At 37.8% G+C, this 27709-nt stretch overlaps 1 protein-coding gene across 3 annotated transcripts in view; it reads left to right on the top strand.

Annotated features, from left to right (window-relative positions):
• The window catches only part of BRINP3 (BMP/retinoic acid inducible neural specific 3), a 245326-nt gene extending 217976 nt beyond the window's left edge, over positions 1 to 27350 (top strand). For all 3 annotated transcript variants that reach the window (XM_080602066.1, XM_080602067.1, XM_080602068.1), the window contains exon 8: positions 25873 to 27350. In XM_080602066.1, the coding sequence (XP_080458192.1) occupies positions 25873 to 26989 (1117 nt within the window). In that variant the 3' untranslated portion in view covers positions 26990 to 27350. The remainder of the gene's footprint in view (positions 1 to 25872) is intronic.
• The last annotated feature ends 359 nt before the right edge of the window (positions 27351 to 27709 follow it).

Genomic DNA, 27709 nt, shown 5'->3' with positions numbered 1-27709 from the left:
ATTGATTGTAGAACTCTATAGACAAATCCAGATGAATAGAGCCATGCAGTTCTGAAATCAATGACACTGCAGGTCTCACAGTCTATGTGATCATACATCTCACCAAATTTTGTAAATATATTTTATAAACATTTTTTAAAAAATCTATTTTATCTCTGAACATGCAAGAGCATTCATTATATTCTTTCCACCCTTGGAGTGGGTGCAGAAGTGAAATGAAACTTTCTCTGTGTGTGAAATTCTCATAACTGTGGTGTCGTTCTGTTTAAATGTTTATCCTTAATGGTTAACATAAATTGCAACGTTTGCACATTGTAATCCCTATTCATTGGTATAAAAAATACAACTCTGCACACGCAAAATCATATTCACACAAATACAGATATAGAAATTTAATAAATAAAATTAAGGAGAATATTTCTAGGGCTCTCTCTTTACTGAAATTCTGTAACTTTCTGTCATAATTACCAAGTTGAAATTTCTTGTGCACACAAGTTAAAATGCATAAAACCTGGTATCTTAAAAAAATAACTGGTTTCTTAAATCTACCCCCAGCAATTTTATAAGACTATCTTGAATTCCAGATACTAATTTAACATTCCTAGGACTTTTGTTTTAACAGGGTATATTACAGATCAATCCCTCTGAGTCATGGCACTTTGCATGCTTTAGAAAAAAAGGCTTACATCAGCATTATTTTACATTTTCCTGATTGTGGTCTGAGGCATTGCCTTCACAAGTAGAAAACCGGAGTATCCAACAAGCAGATTAAAAGTGTAATTAGTTACAGTAATGTCCTTTCTTCATGAGATTTTTGTATATTTCTTTTAGAGCTAAACTCAGTTGCTTGATCATAATTCAAATCCATCGTCATTGTTACCAGCACCAGAAAAGTGAACTATTCCTCTGCAGTCTTATGTCTGTAAGCTCCCATAGACATTACAGACATTTGTATATATTTTTTGGCAACATCAGTCTAATCTGGTATGGATTCATTCTTTTGAAGCTCAAATAATCTAATCACTTTTCTCTGTAATGATGTAGGTTAACCACTTACTGTTATTTGTGCTCAGTGTCCTGATGGAAAATTAAAGATGCTGAATCATTTCAGATAATCTGCAAACAAACAGAATAATTGAACTTATTTTTAATGTGGTTAACACTTTGTGTTTGAGTGTGGAAGCTGATCTAGTGGTGAGGTTTCATTTGCATGCCTGGATTTCTAGGCTGTTCTGAATATGTTGTTGACATCAGAAGGTGACGAATTAACATTTCCACTGGAGAAAAGGAAAAGATTGAGTGCTTAATTTCTTGAGAAGATAGCTTTCAAAATGCAGTTAAGGTGTGCAGCTGCTAGTATTAAGGCACCCTGAATAGCAGTAACACTTTGCATACTGTTAAGCCGTGAAGTAAAACTGAGTATGATTAATGGGATAGCTTTGCATATAACAGCACAGCTGGGGATTATGTTATTGTATATTCATCTTCCAAACTCTCATAAAAATAGATTATTGTACTATAGCACTTTTGAATATCTAAAAAAATCATCGGAATCCTAACAGCTCCCATGTCCTAACAAAAAGAAATATTCCGCATAGAAACTCAGTCTTCCTCAGTGTCATTCACCTTCAAAGAGGATGAGGAGTATAAAACTCTGTAAGGGTGTTCAGAAGACATTGATGTCATTATACAAATGCCAGAAGAGATGTAAATATTTGTCTCTGCATGGGAGCATAAGAAAATAATATTTTCTTAACTTGTGTGGCCCAGGTAGACTGAGGAGATGTAGGGGGCATGCCTGGGCCTAGGGGCAGCTGGCTGTTGGGAACTGCTGCTCCGAGTCCCAGCATCATGGTAGTTACTTTACTTCATGGTGAAGGGTTTAGCTGCAAAGCCATTGAATATATTGTGAAGAAAGTGACTGTGTACTTCTAAAGATCAAATGCATTGTCTTTCAGTTTCATGCTTGAGCCTGAAGAGATGGCACAGAGTGCCTGAAATACTGGTGGTATCATATCGACATTTAGGGCATCCGTGATAGGACCTATGCACAAGCACCAAAATACCCTGAACAGCAGTGAGTGGTGATAGTATGCTGACAACTGTGAATAAGCAGTGTATTTGACTTTAAGTTGTTACCACTCACTAATTGCAGGAAAAGAAGTTTACAACCATATAAATTCTGCTGAAACACAAATGGAATTGCTGCCATGTGTCGTGAAATGTCACTCACAAAAGATATTCATTTAATGCGCTGCTGGCATCAGCTGGAAGATACCCTCTAATCTCAAGCAATTTTTTGTCATGGTTTACCCCTACTCCCTTGATTTATGGTTTATATTATTAGCCATGGTAGGTATTCTTCCTTTGAATACTTTCTACTAATCAGACATTTTAAAGAATCAATTGTTACTGAATCACGGTGTAGTCAAAATTAAAAACATATTTATGATATTAACCATAATAAAATAATATTATAAAATAATATAAGATGCTTTGGAAATAAGGAAGTGGCTGACAATAACAACAAATTAAACATACCAATTTGTATCAACTTACTGACATGCAGGATATAGTAGCTGATAAAAGCTTCTCCTTTATAAAGACTAAGTTACCTTATTTTTTATAAGTGAAATTGTCCTTAAGTCTGTAGTTTTTTTTCAAGTATCTTATTTTTTATGACTGGTTGAGACACAAGAAGAGATTTTTTTTTTTCTTAATTGCTCGGGTTCTGACTCATTCTTTTTTTTTCTGTTATTTGTAAGGCAGTATAAGTTTATCTTTGATAGCATATTAACTCTTTTTTTTCTTTTTCCAATAACTTCAACTGTATTTGTCCATTGTCATAAGGATTCAGTTTGATTTCTGTAGCATCAATTATATAAATCTGCAGAACAATTTACTGGCAATCTGGCAGGTATCAAAAAGATACAGGTCCAAAGAAAATTATCAATTAAACAAGTGAAAAAAAAAAATGAAGTTCCTTTATGCAAATAAAATTTCCTTAGAAATTTTTTTGCCTTTTTCATTAATAGAAGAATAATGTGAATTATATACACATTTCTGAACTGTATGTTTTCCATATGCATGGCTCAGATAATACTTCCCCATACTAGTATTTAATTTGACATGGATGTGTTAAGCTGTCAGTAAATGAATACAAAAAATGATATCTACTTCTAAAATGGTAGTTTTTTTTAGTATATTAACTTTCATCAGCGATTTATAAGGAAGTATAATATGGTATCTGTATATTTTTAGCTACAAGCAGTGACTATGTACTTAAACTAAAGCTACATACTGAAAATTGTTGTTGGTAGTTTTAGTATATTACTGCAGCATCAATTTTGTGCTACACAAGAACTTACAAAGATGGATCTGGCTAGGTGAAGCAGAAGTCTAATAAGAAATATTTTCACAGGTCAGAAAAAATATAAATAATAAAGGGCCATGCACCTCTTTACTTAACAAATAGGAGTAATGCAAATATACTACACATCATGGAAACATCGTCATGATTAAAAAGGTAAACACATATTAACAAATTCTGCCTAGGGCTAAAAATACTCTTGTTCCTTATGCTTTGTAAAATAAATGTAAATAAAAGTTTTTTTTCCAGTTGCTCAAACCCTGAAATGCTGCTTTAGAGAAAGACCTTTAACTGAATGTGAAAACAAAGATGTCCTTAAAGAGTATGCCCACTTTAAAAGGTTTGACTTAGTATATTGACTGTTGCTATGAGTTTGACTGTCAGTATTCTGTGAGATACAGTGGCAAATAGATGTAGTGACGGGTTTCTGAACATTCTGGATGCTGGCTACACTGTACTGAAGAAGAAGTTATTAAAATGGAGTATGTAGATCACATTTTCTTCTGGTCATTTTTCATTTGTCATAAACATATTAAACCAGGAATTAGTTGGTATTCCTTAATGACTTCAGAGAGACTGGTTTTAGCTTCTGACCAACTTCAGCATTCATAGATCTATTAAAGATGTGATTTAAAAAAAAAAAAAAAAAGAATTTAAAATACAGCATCCATATATCAGACTTTTCTCCTTATGTTTGTTTTCTTTTCTTTTTCTTTTTTTTTTCTCTCCCAGAAATCTTGTATTTTTAAGTAGTTATTGCCTAAAAGATCATAGAAAACAAAAAACAAATAGTTTCATAAGTGGTGAAACTAGTGAGTCCCATTTCCCTAAAAATTAGACTCTCATGGTTAAATTCCTGTATGAATTTGTGGAATATTTGGGCTCACTCTGCAACTTAATAGAATCTCCTTTGAGCTATTTTCTTGTTTTCATAAAACATTAAGGACTTATATATATATATATATATATTTCTGCCCTTTTGTGAATTTTTTTGGGTATTAGCTGAACAGTTCTAAAAGTTGTTGGCAGAAATAATGAAGGAACAGAAGACAGAACTGACAGGCAATACTGTTATATTAGCCTTGCTTTCTTCAGAAACCAAGTGGAAAAACATAAAACGTGAAAACAAAAGAGAACAACACTGGCTCCTTCAGAGGTCCACAATAAGAATATTTAAACATTGGAAGTCCCAGTACCAGAAAAAAATAGAAATAATAAAAAAAAGAAGTGAGGATTTATCCTTAACATCTCATCTCCTAACTAGTTTTGTGCATGCATGTTTGAGAAGTTTCCTATCTCTGTATATGACTTTTTTTTTTCCTAAAACTCTCTCCTTTTAAATTTATTTATGAAGTAGGACATCTATTTACATTTTCCACCTTCTCCTTTAAGCTTTCTGTTTATTATCAATATCATCCTCTTAGACAGATTTTTGTATTATCTCTTTCAGCATCCAAAGGGCATCCAGCAAATTTGATTTTAACAAGCATTTATGTGGAGATTTAGGAACAAAAGAAAACAGAAACAGCAAACATAACTCCACAAGGGATCATAGAAACTATAACAATGCTTCAGTGAATTAGTGACCAGTATTACTTTTTTTCTCTACAGATTCTTGGATGTTTAAAGGAACGGTCCATTGGAAAGAGACGTAGCCAGTTAATACTGAATGCAATGGAGTGCTCTCAAGTTGAATAAAAAACATCTCAAAAGAAATAGGCTGTGCTTTTGAGGAGACAGATCACAGAATCACAGAATGTTAGGGATTGGAAGGGACCTTGAAAGATCATCTAGTCCAATCCCCCTGCCAGAGCAGGAACACCTAGATCAGGTCACACAGGAACGTGTCCAGCGGGGTTTTGAATGTCCCAAGAGAAGGAGACTCCACAATCCCCCTGGGCAGCCTGTTCCAGTGTTCTGTCACCCTCACTGTGAAAAAGTTTCTCATGTTTAAGTGGCACCTCCTATGTTCCAGCTTGCACCCATTGCCCCACACCCCTTCTGATTCTCCCCAGGATACCACTGGCCTTCTTGTCCACAAGGGCACAGTGCTGGCTCATGGTCACCCTGCTGTCCACCAGGACCCCCAGGTCCCTTTCCCCTATGCTGTTCTCTAGCAGGTCAGTCCCCAACTAATACTGGTGCCTGGAGCTGTTCTTGCCCCAATGCAGGAATTTACACTTGCCCTTGTTATATTTCATTAAATTTCTTTCTGCCCAACTCTCCAGCCTGTCTAGGTTCCACTGGATGCACAGCCTTCTGGTGTGTCAGCCACTCCTCCCAGTTTAGTGTCATCAGCAAACTTGCTGACAGTGCACTCCATTCCCTCATCTAAGTCACTGATGAATATATTGAATAATACTGGTCCCAGCATCAATCCTTGAGGGACTCCACTAGATACAGGACTCCAACTAGACTCAGTTCCATTGACCACAGGTCTCTGGCTTCTTCCCTTTAGCCAGTTCACAGTCCACCTCACTATCTCAGACCACACTTCCTCAGTTTAGCTATGAGGATGCTATGGGAGATGGTGTTAAATGCTTTACTGAAATCAAGCCAGACCACGTTCACAGCTTTACCATCATCTATGCACCTGCTTATGTCTTCATAAAAGGCTATCAAGTTGGTCAAACATGACTTGCCCTTGGTGAAGCCATGCTGAATGCCCCTAATGATGCTATTATCCTTGATATGCCTAGAGACAATGCCAAGGATAAGTTGTTCCATCACTTTTCCAGGGTGATGAGGCTGACCAGTCTATAGTTACCCGGGTCCTCCTTGTTGCCCTTTTTGAAGACTGGAGTGACATTTCCTTTCCTCCAGTCCTCGTGCACTTCTCCCATTCCCCATGACTTACCAAAGATGACTGATAGTGGCATAGCAATGGCTTCCACCAGATCCATCAGCATCCAGGGGTGCATCCCATCAGGACCTGTCCGCGGGTGCATCCCATCAGGACTTTTGGATGTCTAGCTTGCTTAATCAGTCCTTAACCCAGTCCTCATCATCTGAGGCAAACTCCTCCTTTATCCCAACTTCCTTTGGGGCACGGGGCTCATGGGGACAGCCTCCACCATTATAGACAGAGACAAAGAAGGCATTCAGTAACTCTGCCTTCTCTGTGTCTTCTGTCACCAGGGCACCCACCTCATTCATCAGTGGGCCTACATTGCCTCTAGTGTTAGTTTTGTCTGCAGTGTATTTGAAGAAGCCTTTTCTGTTGTCCTTGACCCCTCTTGCAAGGTTTAATTCTAATGAGGCCTTAGCTTCCCTAGTTGCCTCTTTGCATCCTCTGACAACAGCCTTATATTCCTCCCCAGTGGCCAGCCCCTCCTTCCATGATCTGTAGACTCTCCTTTTCCACTTGAATTTGTCCAGCAGTTCCCTGTTTAACCATGCAGGTCTCCTGGCTCCCTGGCTCCCTTTCCTGACTTCCTACCTGTTGGAATGCTCTGATTTTGAGCTTGGAAGAAGCAGTCCTTGAATGCTAACCAACTATCCTGGGCCCCTTTACCTTCTAATACCTTGTCCCATGGGATTTCCCCTAGCAATTGCTTGAAAATGCCAAAGTTGGCCCTACGGAAGTCCAGGGTTGTGATTCTGTTTGGTATTCCGTTCCTGCCATGAGATCCTGTACTCCACCATCTCATGGCTGCAACCAAGGCTGCCCTCAACCTTCACCGCTTCAACCAGACCCTCCTTGTTAGTGAGGACAAGATCCAGCAGCACTCCTTTCCTAGTTGGCACATCCACCATTTGCATCAGGAAATTATCATCAATGCACTGGAGGAACGTCCTGGACTGTGTCTGGCTGACTGAGTAGGCCTTCCAGCAAATGTCAGGATAGTTGAAATCCCCCAGGATACACAGGGCCTGTAATTGTGAGGCTGCTATCAGCTGCCTGTAGAAGGCCTCGTCAACTGCCTCATCCTGATCTGGTGGCCTGTAATAGATACCCAAAAAAGTATCCCCCATGCTAGCCTGTCCCTTAATTCTCACCCACAGAGTCTCAACTCACTCCTCATCAGCCTCTGGAGAGTCCTCAGTACACTGTAGTTGCTCTCTCACGTAAAGAGCAACTCTGCCACCTCACCTTGCTGGCCTGTTTTTCCTGAGAAGGACATAATCATCCATGACCACATTCCAGCCATGTGAGCTATCCCACCATGTCTCTGTAATTGGCACCAGATGAAATTGGGAAATTTCAAAACCAGCAAATCTTTTCACAACGTAGATAATGTAGGAGCATAACTTTAGCCACTTTTTTTTTTCCTTAATCAAAACATCAACATAGGGTTTTTTAAGTGAAAAATGGAACAATTATTTTGCTTATCTATAGTAAGTTCTCTAAAGTAACAAATGAAAAAAATACTACACATACATACAGATATTGTAGAAAATCGCAAATTTAACAACAGACGATAGCAAATGGAATTTTCTATCTGATCAGGGCAATAAAGCAGAAACAGTTGAGGTAAATTTGCTACAAAAGAGAAAAAAGTCTTGCCAAAGGAAATAGCACAGATACTGTAGTTCGCATTTTTAGATTCTATTAAGGACAATCTATTTTTAATTGGAGAGGACTTCCTTAGCCTGTAAATTTAGTATGCATGCTCATCTAAAAAGTATTTGGAAGTTATTGTCATTGTGAACACAACAGGTGCTGCTCATGCACTAAATTAGATTCACTGCTCAGAGCCTGCACAGCTCTGGTTGTAAAACAGGAGAATCTTGAGTAGCATCTCAAACAACATTTTCACAAATCATTTCTATTATAGTGGATCCTAAGTAGGGAAGCTGCATATTTCTAAAGAAAAGCTCAAATACTATTGTTTCAAATGTTCTGAAAAATTACTTTACAGATGACTGATATTTCCAACATTACTCAACTAATACTGAAGTGGTATGAAATTTGAAAACAGTGAGATATGAACCATTCATGAGCCTTTTGCAGTGCAAATGAATAAAGAACTAGTTGCAGGAAAAGACAAACAAAAGATGACTCCCAGTGCATGCATTCAATAGAGGGAAATCCTAGGTCTAGGGGCACTCCTATATGTTCTCATTTCTAACCTTCAGATGCTTTATTTTAGTTTGTCATTGTTGCAATGTTGGTAGTTCATAAGGAAAGAAAATGTGAAACAAATTGTAACAAAGTGGTAGGTCTGAGTTCATTGTGATGTGGCCTCATGTGATCCTTAGAGGTACTTTTATGTCTTTGGTAGACTATACTTTGGGGGCAGAAAGTCTTATCCATCAATCATTTCTGTTTTATATAAATTTCTGATGGATAAAAATCCAGCCCCTTCTACCTGACACAAGAACAACATACTGCTTCCACCTTCCCCTGAGAAAAGGAAGCTCTTTCATATTTGGACTAGGTGTAGAACTAGAATAAGGTATTTCTTAGCGCAATGTAAGTAATATAGATATTCCTCAATATTTTCAATGTTTCTCTAAAAAAAAAAAAAAGCTTATGAACAATATTTTGTTTATTAGCAATTAATAGCCCACTGGTATTAAGAGGAAACCCAGGTCGTTGTTATGCATAAGCTGGTCATAACTAACCGTATATTTATGTAAGGTATTTTAACTCTGTATTCCAAATGAATCATATGTTAAAAAAAAAGAAAAAAAGAAAAAAGAAAAAAAGAAAAAAAATGCTTTCCAATACTAAAAAATGGCAATTTTCCAAAGAACAGTAAGAGAGCTGATAAAAGATCATATTTCTTTTTGATACAACACTGTTAAAGCTAAGCTTTTATAGATGGCTTTTTCTTTTTTTATTCTCTGTTCTTCACCTTGATTCCATTTTATCTGAAGTTTGGTATTTCTGTTCCTGAATTGTAATTCCCTGACTTTAAGTTATGATTCATGCTTTAGCAAAGGGCATGGGGATCAGCTACCCAAGCATACTGACAGGATTCAGTCAGTCTTCTGGTTTTTTTGCTTTCTCTTCATGTACATGAGAATTATACTTGACTGTAGGATACTGAAGGATAAGTACCTTATTAGGGGTGGGGGTGAGAGATTGAGTATTGGTGTTACAGTCTTTGGTTTTGAACTCATTCTAGTGAACTTATGTTTTACGTGCTTAACAGCATAAGCTGAATACAAATTGGCTAACAAAGCATAGACTTTTTTTTTTTTTTTTTTATCACAGTGCATACTGGAAAAAAAAATGTAAACCATATTAAAAAGTTCAAAATTGGAAGTGTTGGAAGTGTCTATAAAACAGCCTGCTTGACAGCCATGCTCAAACTCAGTAGAAAATTTTAAGTAGAATCAGTAGGAAAAAGAAAAATCAATTAAATTGCAGATCAGACTATACCAAAAATAATAACCCTAGGGCAAGTAAGCAAGACTTTCTCCCGGGGCAAAGGAGATGAATAAACATTCGCTCCTCTTTTTCTAATGGTTACCTTTGCCCTAATATTGTCTTCATATGGACGTTATGAAATTGTTGCAATCCTCAACCTTTAGGTTATCTTAGAATAGACTGCAGATTATGTCATAGCTCTTCAAAGTTTCAAATTTTCTCATCCATCTCAGTCATCTGATCCAGGGAAATTAAATAGTCTTACAGCACCCACCAGCTCCTTTTTTTGTGGAGCTAATGGTGTAGTTATTTTAATTAAGAGATTAAGTACCCATATGTGGAGAGGTAGTTCATGTAGCAATTCAGATTTGAAATATTGTGAAAAAGATTTGTAATGGTTTCCATAGAAACTAAAAACAGACAGTGGAAGCTGCTAGGTAGTATTAAAAGAATTCAGTCCAGTTACATTTGTATAAATAAGGATCATTTCCAATGTACTGTTTGTAAGTACAGGTAGTATCTTTATATACTTTTAAAATTATGTCGCTGAGTTTCAGCCTCTAGTCAGAAACACAGTTTCTCACAGGGCTAGTATTAAACATATATCAATGGTTGATCATGAGTGCTCTGAAGTTAAATGTAGTCTTTTCATCAATGCCTTCATTTTTTGAACGAGTCCACAGTGAGGTAAGTAGATCAAAAAAGTAATAAGCATTCAGATAATAGTAATGCTTTACAACTGTATTGCAGCAAGCTGCACTGATCATAAAACTCCTGCCAGATATAAAACTAACATTAATTTTCATTAGTTATATTACATACATGTCTTCTTACAACTGTTTGGCTGCATACAGTTGACTTCAAAAAACAACCAATTAGGCAAAATTTGAGCAGGGTCTATTTTTTTTTTAACTTCCTGGTAATGTCAATTCCAGTTGTTATCAGCCTTGTGAAAAACACTGGATTCTGTGTAGATTTGGGCTTTTCTGTCCTTTTGCCAGCAACGACTGTAATTACTCATCAAGGTGAGAGTGTTTGTGTTAGAGCCTTGCTTAATTTCCCAGTGACAAATCTGCTTGCCTTTGCTGTCAAACAAAAGTACCACAAAATGGTAGCAGCTACAGACAGGTGAAAAGGCATTAATGTGTCGAAGGAAAGTGCCATAGTAAGCAGGCTGAAAAAGATCCAACCAAATTTTCTCAGCACCTGTAAATGTCCCTTTAATATGAATGCGAAGTCACTTTATCCACCAAAATGCAAATGAAAGAGACCTGGAAACCCACATGGACAGATTGTGTATTGAATAAACAGAAGAAAAAAAAAATAAAAGGGTGATATTTATGCCTCAGGACATTAGGGATATTTTTGTGGCTATTCCTTGTTATTCAGTGGTATCCACTGTGCACAGTAAGAAATCTTCTGCAGAGCAGAGGGAATATTAAAGCTCTAGACTCACACTTCAGCTAGTTGCTCTGCAGTTATCCACCTCAAGTTCTCGTCATCCTCTCACTATATCTCTAAAACCTTTGTGAGCACATCCGACATCCCAGTTCTTTTTCTTTTCGTCTGTTGTGCCACTTAGGTTGGAAATTCTTCAATACAAAGTTTCTTAAGAAAGATTGGCACTTTCTATACTGATAATGTCTTCATGCTTGTTCTGAAGTCACTTTCATTATAAACACAATACAGAGTACAATAATATTTGCAAGGTGTTGAGAATAGACAGAATCCTTTTTGAGATATCTTGGTACAGCTATTATCCTACTAATTACATATTTAAAAGCTATCATTGTGGAATTCTTTGTTTCATAACCTGATTCACAATCTTAATGTTTAACAGTCCTTCCTGATATTAAGTAGTTAGAAGTGCAAAGATACTACAGGTGTTGTACAATTTTGTACAGGTTAAGAAAAAATAAATAAAAATCAGCCGTTTACTCTGCATATGAGTTTCAAGATTACATCCAAATATATCAAGCAAAGGACAGCAAGTTGCTCTACATGGCATTTCATTCTGCGATAACTGAGGACAGCATTGCACTTTTCTGCAGCTTGTGCATCAATCTCCCTTCAGGTAACTTTCCAGAAATAAGAACACTGCTTGCATTTCAGTATAATTCCATATCAGAAACCCCATTTAACAGAACTATTTAACAGTTTTACATAAACATGTAGTACACATGGTTTCTCTGGAGTTCTGTGTCCCTTCTGGGAGCAGCATGCTAGTTTCGCTAAACAGAAAGAAAAATGATTCTATGAAGCTCTTCTGCATGGGGAGATTTTCTTTCTCCCCTTTGACATTATGGTAAGTATAAACACATAATAACGAGGAGAGAGCAATTCATCAAAATGAGATTGAATATCTAGAAATATAAACAGTTTAGCAGAACTAATATGTTCTTTCTTTGTATCAAAGGTTGTAACTTCAGATTATGATTTATAACTGATTACCGTTCATACATTCTTCTCAAGTGGAGGGTATTAACATAATCCAACATATGTGATTTTCTTGAACAGATAACATGCTGATGCAGCAAAGAAAACTGTGGACAAAACAGATTGACCTGACCATAGAATTGTTGAATGAGTTGGGTTGGAAGGGACCTTAAAGATCATCTAATTCCACCCACCCTGACATGAACAGGGGCACCTTCCACTAGATCAGGTTTCTCAAAGCCCCATCCCAGCCTGGCCTTTAACATATCTAGGGATGGTGCATCCACAGCTTCTCTGTGCAACCTGTTCCAATGCCTCACTACCCTCATAGTAAAGAATTTCTTCCTTATGTCTAATCCAAATCTACCCTCTTTGAGTTTAAAGCCACTACTCCGTGTCCAAACACTATACTCCCTGATAAAGAGTCCTTCTCCTGCTTTCTTGTAGGAAAACCATGTTTTGTAAAACAAATAAAATGGCTGAATCATAGAATATATTGATTTGGAAGGGACCCATGAGGATCATTAATTCCAACTCTTGATTCCATACGGAGAAACCTATGAGATAAACTGTTTATCTAAGAACATTGTCCAATCATTTCTTGAACATTGATAGGCTTGGGGCTGTAACCACTATACTGGTGAGCTAATGACAAGATCAAAAAGAAAACAAACAAGCAAACATAAACAAACAAAAAAAACCCCACCAAAGCTCAGTTAGAAAGCTGTGAGATATATCCTTACAACTTTGATTTTTTGGCAGAACTGCAAATTAATGCACAGGAGTTAATGTGGCATGTACAACAAGTATATATTTTGACTTGTTTCTGCCAGAAGAAATTCTGAGGGGACAACAATTCATTCAGCCTTCCTGTCAATTTATATGTTGCATTTCAGTGTTGGTTCTTTTGCTGTTGTTGTTTGTTTGTTTGTTTAAGATAGACAAAAAAGATTATGGTGTAATTACTTGGAATTTGTTTATAAGCATTATTACTATACTGTCACCTATTTAGTTTTATACAATATAATTACATTACATAATATATCTCTATATATTGTATGTAATATATAATTTTTATGTCTATATTATGTACATGCAACATCTGTCCATTTATGTTAATACTTTCCCTATTTATGATCCTCACACTAGTGGCATCTTTCTATTAGAATTATACATTGTTAAACAAAATACAGAAATAATTTCTTTAAATCCAGCGTGAAACTATTTTTTTTAGACAGCCTCTAAATTTTCTTCAGAACCATAAGGGTGCCTTTGTAATTTATTCAAACATATCGTGGCAGAAAAACAAACTTCTCTTCTCCTGTAAAGTATATTGTGCCTACATTAAGACTGAGGGCTTGCTAAAAATGTATTTATTTTATGTTGTTCTCAGTTATTAACATGAGAGAAAAAAAAAGCACATTGAGCTTCTTTTTTTTTTAATATAATATATGAGGTATGAATACAGTACTGAGTTTTGTATTCTTTAATTAAAACCATTAATCTTTACTGGGAGATTCTTGCTTTGGTGTAATGTGGTTTTACTCGGGTGGGCGGCTGAGCTCCACCACAACTGCTCTCTCACTCTCCCTCCTCAAAGAGGAACGGGGAGAAAGTACGACGAAAAAGGCTCAAGGGTTGAGATAAGGACAGGGAGATCGCTCAACAATTATCATGATGGGCAAAACAGACTCAGCGTAGGGAGATAGTAGGATTTATTGGCTATTACTAACAAGTTAGAGAAGTGAGAAACAAAGGAAAAAAAAACAAAAATGCCTTCCCCCCATCCGCCCTCTTCCACCTCCTCCCCCTGAGCAGTGCCGGGGAATGGGGGAATTGGGGTTGTGGTCAGTCCATAGCACTTCGTCTCCGCTGCTCCTTCTCGATCACTCTCGTCCCTTGTTTTGTGGGGTCCCTCCGACGGGGTGCAGTCCTTACTGAACTGATCCGGCGTCAGCTTCCCCCAAGCAGCAGCTCTTCAAGAACTGCTCCAGGTATGGGTCTGTACCATGGGGTCCATTGCTCAGGAGCAAACTGCTCCAACCTGGATCCCCCACAGGCAGCAGCTCCTGCCAGGTCACCTGCTCCTGTGTGGTCTCCTCTCCATGGGCTACAGGTCTGGCCCAGAATCTGCTCTGGCACAGCAGAATCTGCTGTGGCAGGCCGCAGCCTCCGTCGGTGCAGGTCCACCTGCTCCACCGTGGTCTCCTCCACGGGCTGCAGCGTGGAACCCTGCTCCACCGTGGTACTCCGTGGGCTGCAGGGGGACAGGGGGACAGCCTGCTTCACCATGGTCCTCACCACAGGCCACAGGGGACTTCTGCTCTGGCGCTTGGAGCACCTCTCCCCCTCCTTCACTGACCTTGGCGCCTGCAAGGCTGTTTCTCACTCCTCTCACTCTCCCAGCTGCTGTGTGGCAAATTTTTTTTTTATTATTATTATTTTGTCCTTTTTAAATATGCGCTCACAGCTAACAACATCACTTATTGGCTCGACTCTGGTCAGCAGTGGGGTGCTTACCTTACATGGGGCAGCTTCTAGATTCTTCTCACAGAAGCCACCCCTATGGCCCCTTGCTACCAAAACCTTGCCACGAATTTACAAAGGGAGGATATATGTTGATAAGGGAATCCAGTTGGTTTTAGCAGCCCATGCTGTGTCACTTCTTCCTATAAATTAGGATTATGCCTAATTAAAATAGATTCAGATAATTTGAGGAAGCCCTATTCTCATAATTATGTTACAATTACTTCATTGCTATGTGTAACTTTGGATAGGAAGACACACATAAATTAGCTATTTTTACACTTACATCTTACAATGGAATATCTTTAATCTCAAAATACCATTTCATTTTTTTCTCCTTTTTGTAAGCCAATGGTCCTTCCATTTAATTTATTCATTGCTTTATCTATCTTATGGACAGTTGAACACAGAACAAAGAGCTGTCATTGCTCAACCTACATTAACATGAAGCTGTGGGGGAAAGGCAGCAATGGTGCAGGGCTACACTAATCATGCTGATTTCAAGATGTAAGCATTCATCTCTGCAGAAGGATATTTTTTGTTGTCAAATCAATAGGTCAATCGCGTGCTAGTGTATGAGTCTCTGCATTGTGTACAGTTGTTTATGTGGAATTATGTTCTTATATTACTTGCCTTTCTAAAAGTAGTTGGGTGGTCTATCTTCAGTTTGTCCAATTTTATACTTCCTTCACTTTCCCTGACATGAAAAGGTTGATTGTGTTGAAATAAGATTCCTAGTTATTTATCTAATGTCTTAAAGATGCATGTCAAATGGGCAAATAATTAAAATGTCTAGATAAGCTCCTACTTTCATGATTTTTCTTCACAATTGCACTTTAATATACATGTGGAAAAGCCCATGTAAAAGCTTGCAGAATTAATGGATAATCTGTTGCCCAAGATGAGTTTTATACTCATCTAACACTAGAAAAACAAGTACATGTACATATATATGTATCAGATGAGTGGCTTTAAGAAACAGATATGATGTTGTATCATTTGCATTATTGTTAGTTTTGTAATTTCCTTGTTCCTCCTGTGCATGTCAACTTTTTTTTTTTTTCTTAGTGCCTCTAATTCCTCTTTTTTTTTGTTGTTTTTTTTTTTGTTTGTTTGTTTGTTTTTTAACAGGATTAAATAATTTGACTGGCATTTCCTTTGTCCCTGCTATGGATTGTTATTTACAAGCTAGGGATCATTATTTAGTAAAAGCTTTCAAAGCTTGTCTCTGATTTGAAGCTTTTAAAATAAGTAACTGTTATTACAAAGCAGTTTGATTCTGATTTCACTATAGCTTATAGCTTTGTCAAAAAAGAGTGGGTACGTTATCTTAAAATGCTATCTATATGACTATTCTTTGTTGGGGGGGAAAGTGCTAAAGATTAGAAAATCTTTGCTACAAGAATAAAGGAGGTACAACATTAGTGTAGTTAAAACTACAGATTTGTATACTCCTAACATGCTAACTGGAAAGATCCTCTGAAAAATTAAGCAGAATATGATCTTTATATCCAGGAAAATCAACAAGCCCTAAATACCTTTAAAAAGTTAAATAACTGCATGTACATACTTACTCAGAGATAAAACTCTAAGTTGCTCTAGCTGTGTTACCACAACCAACATTTTATTAAGAAGAAAACAAACAAAAAGCATTAAAGATTCATTGTTAAAAGCTTTTTTTCCTAGAGTGAGGATTTCAAGAACTTTGAGAAGATCTTCAAATTGTATGTGGCTTTGTTTAATCAATAAAACAATGTCAGGAGTTTATTCTTAAGAAAAAAAAATAACCAACCAACCAATCAAAAAAAACTGTTGTGAGAGTTTAGCTAGCAGCTGCCCCATGTCGGACTTATCTCAATGAACTAAATCTGAATAATGACAAATATCTTTTCAATGTCAAAATACTTTTAGTATGAAATATCAAGTAACTCTTGGCAGGGTTTTTTTTTTTCTCTTTTTTTTCTTCCTCTATGTCTTTTAGTACAGGGGTTTAATTCTGCTTTTTTATAATTAAGACAATCTGGAATTTAAATTAAACGTGCATTATTAGTTTTAAAATATAGAGTACCACTCATTGCTGTGGCAAGAGCTGCAGAACGGTGACACAAGAACTGGGGGTTCTGCAAAGATTATTCTTAGATGTGATTAAGAAGGGAGAAGACAGTATTTGACTTCAATAAGTCAATGTAGATTCAGTATAGGTTGTTATTAATCCTAGCAACAGAATCAGCCTCCTTGTTCTTCCAGTCCCTTTCCTGTAGCATAGGTATCATACACAGGTCTCAAACCAAACTACCTTTTAGTTCCCACATCCTCTTTCTGGAAGCAATTTTAGCATATGGTAATGATATTTCTATATAATTTTCACACATAATTAATATGCTTTCTGTGAACACTAGCATGGGATTTTAGCAAATTTCTAACTAGAAGCTCTTTTTTCATTTATATACATTCAGAAAAGTATCATGCTCCTTCTCTACCTCACAATATGCTGTGGGATGAGTATGCAGTTTGTTAAAACCTCAGTTTCACTATAGGCCATGTAGCTAGTGCAGATCTTTAGAAGAGCTTTAAAACATCTGGCTCAGGCAGAGCCAGCTGTGAAATTATAAGGTGTGAACTCAGAACAGCTGCATTGCTCCTATTTATCATCATTTAGAGTAGGATTTGAAGCTGTCATTGAGAGTATCACTGACATACCTGTAACATCAGCCATAGTCAAATAATTTCAGGCGTGTTTATTGGAGCAGTGTTTATAGTACTACTTTAATTTTGTAAGGCTGAACAAACTAAACACATTCAGTCTTCTAATCAATCATTCACTGGCCTTCCGATGACTGTCAGGATAGTAGTTTTATGGTGATTCCCAGAAGAAAAGTGCATTCACATAAAGACCATTATCAAATTTAGTAAAAATTAATGTTCCTGTTAAGAATCACAGCAGAGGAACTAAGTACTTGGATTCTTATTTGTCCTTCCCAAGAGGTGATCCCACAAGATCAAGTGTAGGATGTTTTAAAGAGGCTTGTAAGTGCATTTGCTGTTGATGTTCCTGTCTTACAGATTTATACTGGACTCAACCTCCAAAGGAGGGAAAAATAGGTAATGGGTATTTTACTGCCTATACACTTCCAGTTAAATTGTCTTCATTTTTTTACTTAGCATCTGCCTCACTGAGTACTCATCATCTGCTACTGAACCATCTGATGTACAACAGATGTTAAGCACTTAGTGAGGCAGAGAGGGAGGTAAAAGTGGCATATCATGATTAAGTACTTGCCATAGATATTATATAAGGTGACCATACTGCTTTGTTCTTATGTTTAATATTACAGTGTATTGAACAATAGTAAGCATAAGTTTTGGATTTCAACTTGCAACTGCTATTGTTCAAATAAATTATTATTATTATTTTTTAAATGTAAAGTTATTGCATAGCCATATATATATATTTTAAAGACATATTAAAATTAAAAATTAGAAAGCACTTCATAAAGAGGTAATGCAGCGCATCTCTCACAGAATTATTTCATCTACAAAAACACTTAAGATTGCTATTTTTTGCCATGCTTGTGTAAATGTGGGATTATATGGCAGGCTTTGTTTGCTCTGTAAATATTCTAGCTGAAAGCATGGTAGCCAACTGCTTAGTTCATCCTGTGCAACAGAAGGTTCACCCACAAAAGATACTGGTTATCCAGCAACAGCCTGATTTTCTTCTGATATAGTAGGAAAAGGGTTAAATGTGAGAAGGTAGAATTTAATCCTTCAGTTGGCTGGACCTGTTATTAAACTAGAAATAATTAGAAATCTATTTCCCACTAAATTTTAAGACTTGTGAAAGGTTTCTGGAATACTGTCACACACAACTAAATATATTAATTAAATAGGGTTGGATATAAATGTTTGTCCACAAAAGAGATATGTGGTTCAGGTGACTAGAAATTCTTTGCAAAGTGGAAGGGCAGTTGATGGGTTTTAACTAAAGGGTACATGTATGTGGTTTATAGTTGTATGTGTTTTGTATGAGTTATCTGGCTCAGTGCCCTACTCTGTGTAAGCAGAGGGTTGATGGTCTATTTCCTAGTAAGACAACAGGTATTCAGCTAACAGGAAAATCAATGATATTTATGTTTACATAGAAATTCCAGCCTGGACTATGCACTTCTTTTGTAACTTTTTGTTAGTTTTTGAAAGGTTAATTTGCATGACTCTATATTAATCAACAAAAAAGTTACCGAAAAATTCAGAGGAATTTTGGGGGAGCATTGTATAATTTGATAAAAGGTGTCTTATACTATAATTAATTTTATCTAAATTAAATATTACTTTAATTCAAAAGTAAGATTATGATGTCAAGTATACTATTCATTAAAATAGCTTTTGATAATAGCTTATCGCATAACATTATATGATCTTGAAAGCACAGATATTTCAAGCAACACATTTTGTTTCAAAGCTCATTGAAGTAAATAAGATTTTTTTTCTTTTTCACTAGGTTTGGAACACAAAAGTTCTGCAGCTCAAGGTCTGCAAAAACAAACACATTAGGCTAGTGAATGTAATTTTCCAGATGAAATAATATTGCTTATAATCTTATTGAAAGGATAATTAGAGAGCCCTTTCAACTTTCCCCCAGATACTTATTGTCTTCATTTATTTCTTAATTAATTAATAAGTAAGTAGCAACTGCTCAAGATAAGTAGCCGCTTTGTCACTAGTCACCCATTAACACAAGGAGAATATAACTGATTAAATAGAACCGATTAAAGGTAAAAGGACACATGCAATGTATACAGAATGATGTCGTGATGAATGAAGGGATGTACTGAGAATTTAGTCATAGAATCATAGAATCAGAAAATGGCTTGTGTTGGAAGGCACCTTAAAAATCATTGAGTTCCAACTCCCTGCCACAGGCAGGGATGCCACACATTAGATCAGGTTGCCCAGGGCTTCGTCCAATCTAGTCTTGAACACCTCCAGGGATGGGACATCCACAGCTTCTCTGGGCAACCTGTTCCAGTTCTTCACCATCTTCTGAGTGAAGAATTTCCTCCTAATCTCTAATCTAAATCTCCCCTTTCTTAGTTTTAAACCATTCCCCTTTGTCCTATCATCTGCCCAAGCAAAAAAAAAAACAAACAGACAAACAAAAAAACCCCACAAAAAATAAACAAACAAAAATTTGCTCTCCATCTTTTTTATAAGCCCCCTGAAGTATTGAAAAGCTGCAACAAGGTCTCCCTGGAGCCTTCTCTTCTTCAGGCTGAACATCCCCAACTCTTTCAGCCTTTCTTCATAGGATAGGTGCTCCAGCCCCTTGATCATCTTTGTGGCCCTTCTCTGGACCTGTTCTAACAGATCCATGTCCTTCTTGTTCTGGGGGCTTCAGACCTGGATGCAATACTCCAAGTGGGGCCTCACAAGAGCAGAGCAGAGGGGGACAATCCCCTCCCTCCAGTGCTGGCCACTCCTCTGTTGATGCAGCCCAGGATGCATTTGGCCTTCTGGGCTGCAATCGTTCACTGTTGGCTCACGTCAAGCTTTTTGTCCACCAAATCCCCCAAATCCTTCTCTGCAGGGCTGCTTTCAATGAGTTTTCCCAGTCTGTACTCCTATCTGGGACTGCCCTGACCCAGGTGAATTAGAAGTGGTACGCTCAAGATTTCACAGAGTATCTAGACAACCAAGAACAAGCTCAGTCACCTAACTTAGAAAAATAAAGAATAATTAGATCTCATGTACTAGAAAAGGGAAATCTAATGAATGACATCAAGTAATAACTGATACTAGTTGACTCTTAGGTGAATAAAATAATAATCTAGAAGAATGTGAGATTTTGTTTGTCTCAAGCTAGATGCACCAAGCTTCAAAAAAATATTCCCACACTATACTGTTGTCTGGAGGCCATGGCAAGGTCTGAGCGAGAAAAATGGATCCCATTAAAATCCGGAAAGATATCTAGTAGATGTCTTTTGATTTTCCTTGAAGAGTTGTTTATTTTAATTATGTTTTCAGAACTATCTGGCATAATATAGATGTAATTACTGACTTGTAGTCAGTCATTTGTGTAAAATTTTCAGTCAACCTGTGGCTGAGGTCCTTGTGGAGGATATTCAACAGCTCAATGGTCCTCAAATTCTGGTGTTAGCATAGATTGGACTTGTATAATGAGCTTAGAGAGGCAGCAAAATTTTCTATTTGGACAGGAAATACCAGGGGTTTATATATTACTCAGGAAGACAAACTCTTTTTGTCCTTAAGTATTAGAGACTCAATCTACGTCTGTTGGCTATAGGCACTGAAGAAAGGCAGCACCTTAAATCTCAAAGCTGTAGAAGGTAGAGTACTTAAAAATCTCTATTCATAGGAAAATATAATAATAACATATATATATATATAGAATCATAGAATGGTTTGGTTGGAAGGTACCTTAAAGATCTTCTAGTCCCCAACCCAACTGCCATTGGTAGGGACAACTCCCACCAGACCAGGTTGCCCAAAGGCCCATACAACCTGTCCTTAAACACTCCCAGGGACGGGGCATCCACAGCTTCTCTGGGCAGTCTGTTCCAGTGCCTCACCACCCTGAGTGAAGAATTTCTTTCTTACAACTAATCTAAACCTACCCTCTTTCAGCATAAAACCATGGCCTCTTGTCCTATCACTACATGCCCTTGTAAAAACTCTCTCTCCATCTTTCTTATAAGCCCCATTTCAGTATTGAAAGGCTGCCATAAGGTCTCCCTGGAGTCTTCTCTCCTCCAGGCTCAACAATCCCAGCTCTCTCAGCCTTTCTTCATAGGAGAGGTTCTCCAGTGCTCTGAAAATTTTTGTGGCCCTCTTTTGGATCTTCTCTGATAGGTCCATGTCTCTCTTGTGCTAGGGCCCCAAAGTTGGATGCAGTATTCCAGGTGGGGCCTCATGAAGACATGTGGTAGTTTTACTCGGGTAGGCAGCCAAGCTCCACCACAGCTGCTCTCTCACTCCCACTCCTCAAAGGGAAAGGGAGAGAAAATATGATGCAAAGGGCTCAAGGTTTGAGATAAGGATGGGGAGATCACTTAACAGCTGACGTCACAGGCAAAACAGACTCAGAGTAGGGAGAGAGTAAAATTTATTGCCTATTACTAACAAGCTAGAGAAGTGAGAAACATAGGAAAGAAACCAAAAACACCTTCATGCCCCCATCCACCCTCTTCCACCTCTTTGCTGACCTTGGTGTCTGCAAGGCTGTTTCTCACTCTTCTCTCTCCCAGCTGCTGTTCTGCAGCAGGTATTTTTTTTCTTTTTTCTTTTTTTTTCCTCTTTTTTTTTTGTTTTCTTTTTTCTTTTTTCTTTTTCTTTTTCCCATTCTTAAATCTGCTCTCACAGAGGTGCAAACAACATTGCTTATTGGCTTGACTCTGGCCAGTAGCAGGCCCCTTTTCTAACATGAGGCAGCTTCTTGATTCGTCTCACAGAAGCCACCCCAATGGCCCCCTGCTACCAAAACCTTGCTATGTAAACCCACTACATGGCAGAGTAGAGGGGGAGAATCCCCTCCCTCACCCTGCTGGCTACATTTCTTTTGAAAATGTAGGTAGGCTTTTTAAAAATAAAAAGAACAAAGAAGTGTCATTAAGGATTTTGCTTGTCATAATAACAGAAACAGTAGATTATATCATTACTAAGGAAAAAAAAATTCTAAAGACTGTGTGGCTGGAGATGTAAACTACCCAAGTCAGATGTAAACTACCCAACTACCTACTACTTTCACCTGTCAATTAATTTTATTAATTTAAATAACCTTAATCCAGCAATTGAAAATCCTCCTCTTCCAACAGTGTCATGTTTCTCATTAGGTCTCTCTCCTTCCATCACCTCTGTGCACCAAGAGAATTTGTTCCCTGCTCTCTGAACTCCCTTCTTTGTCAATCTGCAATAATTCTGCAGACTCTCTTTCTCTTTCTGTCTGGCTCACCCTGCATTCCAGATACTTGTCCAATCTAACATTCCCAGATGTATCCACAGGAGGAGATATCCTCCTTTATTGCCCCCCCCCCCCCCCAAAGTCCTGTATATAAAAATGGGGGCTGAGCAGCCAGGATAAGACAAACTGGACATCTTTACTCACTGCCTCCTAGTTACTTAGTTTCCTAGCAAACTGTGGACAAGCACATCCCAAAACTTTTCACACACATGTATTATATACACTTTTTAGTATACACTTTTGATACAGAACATTTTTTCCAGAGTCAATTAATACCTGTATAAGAGTAGACAGTATCTGACTAAGTAGTGTGGAAGCCTCATATTCTTCCTGTTTTTTTTTTTCTTTTTTCTTTTCTCTTTTCTGCAGAACACTAGCAGTGATATTTGCTGTTTATACTGAAAACTACCACACAGAACATTCTTTGAACTATTTCAATGACAAATAATAAGCAGAATAGTAAGTAGCAATATAATATAATAAACTGTACTCCTATACACTACATCTAAGAGGAAGAAAGGGTAGATGAAACATAACAGCTTAAATCTTAAAGATCATCTTAAAGCTGCAAATTATCTCCCTTTCTGCATGTGGTGGCTTGATCTTGGCTGGGTGCAAGATGCCCACCAAGCTGCTCTCTCACTCCCCCTCTTCAACAGGAGGCAGCAGAAAAATCAAATGAAAAAGCTCATGAGAAGAGGGAGATCACTTACCCGTTACAGTCACAGACCCAACTTGGGGAAAATTAATGTAATTTACTGCCAAGCGAAAGAGACTTAAATAGTAGGAAAAAACAACAACAAAAATTAAAACACACATCTCCCCCCACCCCCATTTTCCCTGGCTCTACTCCACTCCTTCACTCCCAACTCCTCTACCTCCTCCTGCCCCGGGCAGTGTTGGAGGATGGTGAGCAAGGGGCTACGATCAGTCCATCACAGCTCCTCTCTGCCACTCCTTCCGCTCACACTTTGCTCCTGCTCCAGCGTAGGTCCTTCCCACAGGCTGCAGCTCTTTAGGGTAGACCCGCTCTGTCATGGGGTCTTCTGCACAGGTTGGAGGGGAATCTACTCCAGCACCTTCAGCACCTCCTCCCCCTCCTTTATCACACTTTTCTACCTCAGTCTGGTAGGAATTGTTTTGCCCTTTCTTAAATGTGTTTTCTCAGAGGTGCTAGCATCTTCACTGACAGACTCAGCTGTGGCTACAGTGGGGCTGTTGTGAAGCTGGCTGGAACTGCGTCTGGCCCAAGGCAGCCCCTGATCTCTTCCCACAGAGGCTGCCCTCACTCCCCCTTCTCCACTGCCAAAACCTTGCCACTGACACCCAGTATACCTCAGTAAAGTACTATTCAGAAATCTAGCTTAAAAGTATCTGAAGTCAAGCTCCAAAATTCGTAGCTGGAGTGTAGTTGAAAGATACCTCTGCCTGGGCTCTGGGCCAGTAGAAATGGTCTTTGTTTAACCTCCAAGCCATATAGAAATGTCTTGTCCAAACTAGCACAATGCAAAATCCAAGCTGCTAATCTCTGCTGAGAAACCAATGTAGTCACCTGCCTTTGTTTAGCTTTGGAGCTCAGGCACAGTGAGCTTTCATTTGACCAGAATATATCATGGAAATGTATCCTGAGATACAACAAACTACGCAACATGTAGTTATGCCAGGGCAAGCTCAGTAGGTACAGATTACTGTCAAAACAAGTACACAGGAACTTCCCATTCTACCTGGGAAAGCTATAGCTTTAATGTTCTACTCAATTTTGGAGTAACATTTATATTGTGACGGTGGATTTATTTGTAGAATGGATGTTCTAGTTTTATTCAGGAAAGGAAGATATAAACTTTCCAAACATATTTTTCCTTAATGTTGACTTTCATCTAAGTATAGAGAAGCAAGTTGTTTAGGCATTCATGTCACAGATGTTATTATACATACTTATACTTCCATAAAATACTGATAGATAATATATAAAAAAGAAACAGAAAAGAGGTGAAAAAAACGATCAAAACTCCCCAAACAAAACAAAACCACAACATCAAAAACAGAGAGTCACCAGAGTATAAAATGATGTAATATTACTGGGTTTTATTTTCATGTTTCCAAAAAATCAGATTTTGAGATGCCGTATGTTTTACTTTTAGAATTTATACTAGAGTTGGGAAAAAAAATCATTAAGATTTTTGAACTATCCCATGCTTGAGACAAATTCAGATATGACAGAAAAAGTAAGTCAGTAAATGAGGCTCTTGCACTGAAACAGTGCAATTGAAACAGAAGAACTGTACAACCATCATCATTCATGTGGCAACAATAAAACTGACTCTGCAGCAGACAAAACAGGTCCTTTAAGCTGTGCACTTGTAGGATTACTAAGAAGGACTTAAAAATACAGATAGGGAAAGGAGATAATTTTTCTCTTGACTATCTCCATATAACTATGTTCACATTTTCTTTCTGCTAGCAACCGTACCTTATCAGGCTAAATTATTAATTTCAGTATCTGTTTTCACAGTGTAATTTAGCACATTAACTGTTGTTTCTAGTGGAACTGAAATGAAATGACAAGAAAAACATCAGTGATAGTTCAATTTCATCTCAGAACATGAAAACTAAACACAGCATGGTCATCTGTGGCTTCCCATAGGGATAGTGTTGTGTCGGGATTCATTCAGAGAATTAAGACTGAATCTGTTTTAGTGGGGTGCGAGGTCCTATTTGCTATTCCAGGTAAGAATTTTGGTCATTCTGTGACTCATTATTTATAAATCAGGATGGTTACAGCTAGTAACAAGAAAGTGTGCAAGCTTAGAAAAATCTTCAAAACAAAACAGAGATGGTACAAAGTCATACACACTTAGATACATACAAAGCATGTCCCTGAGCAAATAGTACGAGGAAAAAAATCTCAACTGTATAGGATTTCAAGATGTTAATCTGAAGACAATTACAGAAAAACAGCTCTTTGATAGGCTTTCTTGACAGAGATAGAAAAAAAATAAGCGAACCAAATGTTCCTGTTGTGTGATCTTATAAGGAAAGTTCTCTATCATTGTTAAAAGGTGATTTAGACATGTATTTATCTGAGAGCAGATGCTGTCATCTGACTTTAGTTATGTTTATAGTGCCTTAATCTGCTGCTAAAAAAAGCTTTATCTTTTTTTTTTTTCCTGATAAAAAAATTACAAGGTTGTATTTATTGTGTTTGTGTCTCACTTTGAGCTAAAATATATTATTTTAATGTTGCAGATCTTCCAACTATTGGCTCAACCGCATCCAGTCCTTTCTCTACTGCAATGAAAATGGCCTGCTGGGGAGCTTTTCTGAAGAGACTCACACATGTACCTGCCCTAATGATCAAGTTGCCTGCCATGGGTTCCTTCCCTGCACGATTGGAGATGGTTCTGCATGTTTGAGCTGTGCCCCTGACAACCGCACCCGCTGTGGGAGCTGCAATGCTGGATACATGCTAAGCCAAGGGATTTGCAAGCCTGAAGTGGCAGAATCAACAGAACACTACATTGGGTTTGAGACTGATCTTCAGGACTTGGAAATGAAGTATTTACTGCAGAAGACAGATCGGAGAATTGAGGTCCATGCAATTTTCATCAGCAACGACATGCGCCTCAACAGCTGGTTTGACCCTTCCTGGCGCAAGCGGATGCTCCTTACCCTTAAGAGTAACAAGTACAAGTCTAGCCTGGTTCATATGATACTGGGCCTCTCTCTTCAAATCTGCCTAACTAAAAACAGCACCTTAGAGCCTGTTCTTGCTGTTTACATCAACCCTTTTGGCGGCAGCCACTCTGAGAGCTGGTTTATGCCTGTGAATGAAAATAATTTCCCAGACTGGGAGCGGACTAAGCTGGACTTACCCCTTCAGTGTTATAACTGGACACTGACTCTGGGCAACAAGTGGAAGACATTTTTTGAAACAGTGCACATCTATCTGAGGAGTCGAATAAAGTCAAATGGTCCAAATGGCAATGAGAGCATCTACTATGAGCCCCTGGAATTTATTGATCCCTCAAGAAATCTGGGCTACATGAAAATCAATAACATCCAAGTGTTTGGCTACAGCATGCACTTTGACCCAGAAGCAATTCGAGACTTGATTTTGCAGCTGGACTACCCCTATACTCAGGGATCACAGGACTCAGCACTTTTGCAGCTGTTAGAGATACGTGATCGTGTAAATAAACTCTCTCCACCTGGTCAACGTCGTCTAGACCTCTTCTCTTGCTTGCTCCGTCATAGACTCAAACTGTCTACCAGTGAAGTGGTGAGGATTCAATCTGCTTTGCAGGCATTTAATGCCAAATTGCCAAACACAGTGGATTATGACACAACCAAATTATGTAGTTAACCATAAATGTGAAGCACAACACAAAACCTTGAAGGAGTTTTTACAGTGCTTTTGTGGAACAGTTTATGTTTGGAAGAGTAAATTTAAATTGTCTTTTCAATATCTGTCTTATATCAGTCAATACTGTTGGATGGCAATTTACACACATGAACTTGCTGACAATGAATATATTATACCTGCAGTTTTGGTTTATGAATGAAATAAATACTGACACCAGTCTAGAAGACATTCTACTTTTTACAATAAATTTCATTTGTAATTTTATATGTTCCGTGGCAATGCTTTTGTGCATTACATCCTCTAGAGGGAACATAGAAGGATACCAATAAAATTTTGTAGCTGAACAGTTATTAAAAAGAAATGCTGTGGGATTCTTTCTTCTTACACAAAAGTAGTAACCTTGATATACTTTTGTGTGTTGAACACAGGTTGTAGGTAAATAAAAGATAGTGACTTATGGTTTTAACAAAAACCACGGAAAAGTCAAAACTATGGAATATTGTATTCTTAGGATATGAATCTAAATGTTCATGCTGAGCTGATGTGACAACTGTAGTGATGCTTTACTTGCTACACTTCTGAGACTTGAAAAGGCATGCCCTTTTCAAGTTGCTTAACATGACATACAGGCTCCCAGAGTGGTAATATTGAGGGTTTTAGGATGGTCAGGAGGTTAGTGTTGTGAGATGCACAGTAATGAAAGGTTGCATTAGCTCAATA

This window comes from Anser brachyrhynchus (genome assembly GCF_964034855.1).
Source record: "Anser brachyrhynchus genome assembly, chromosome: 8".
Taxonomy (NCBI): domain Eukaryota; kingdom Metazoa; phylum Chordata; class Aves; order Anseriformes; family Anatidae; genus Anser; species Anser brachyrhynchus.
Note: the sequence above shows the minus strand (reverse complement) of the source record. Positions and strands in the feature narration are given on the sequence as shown.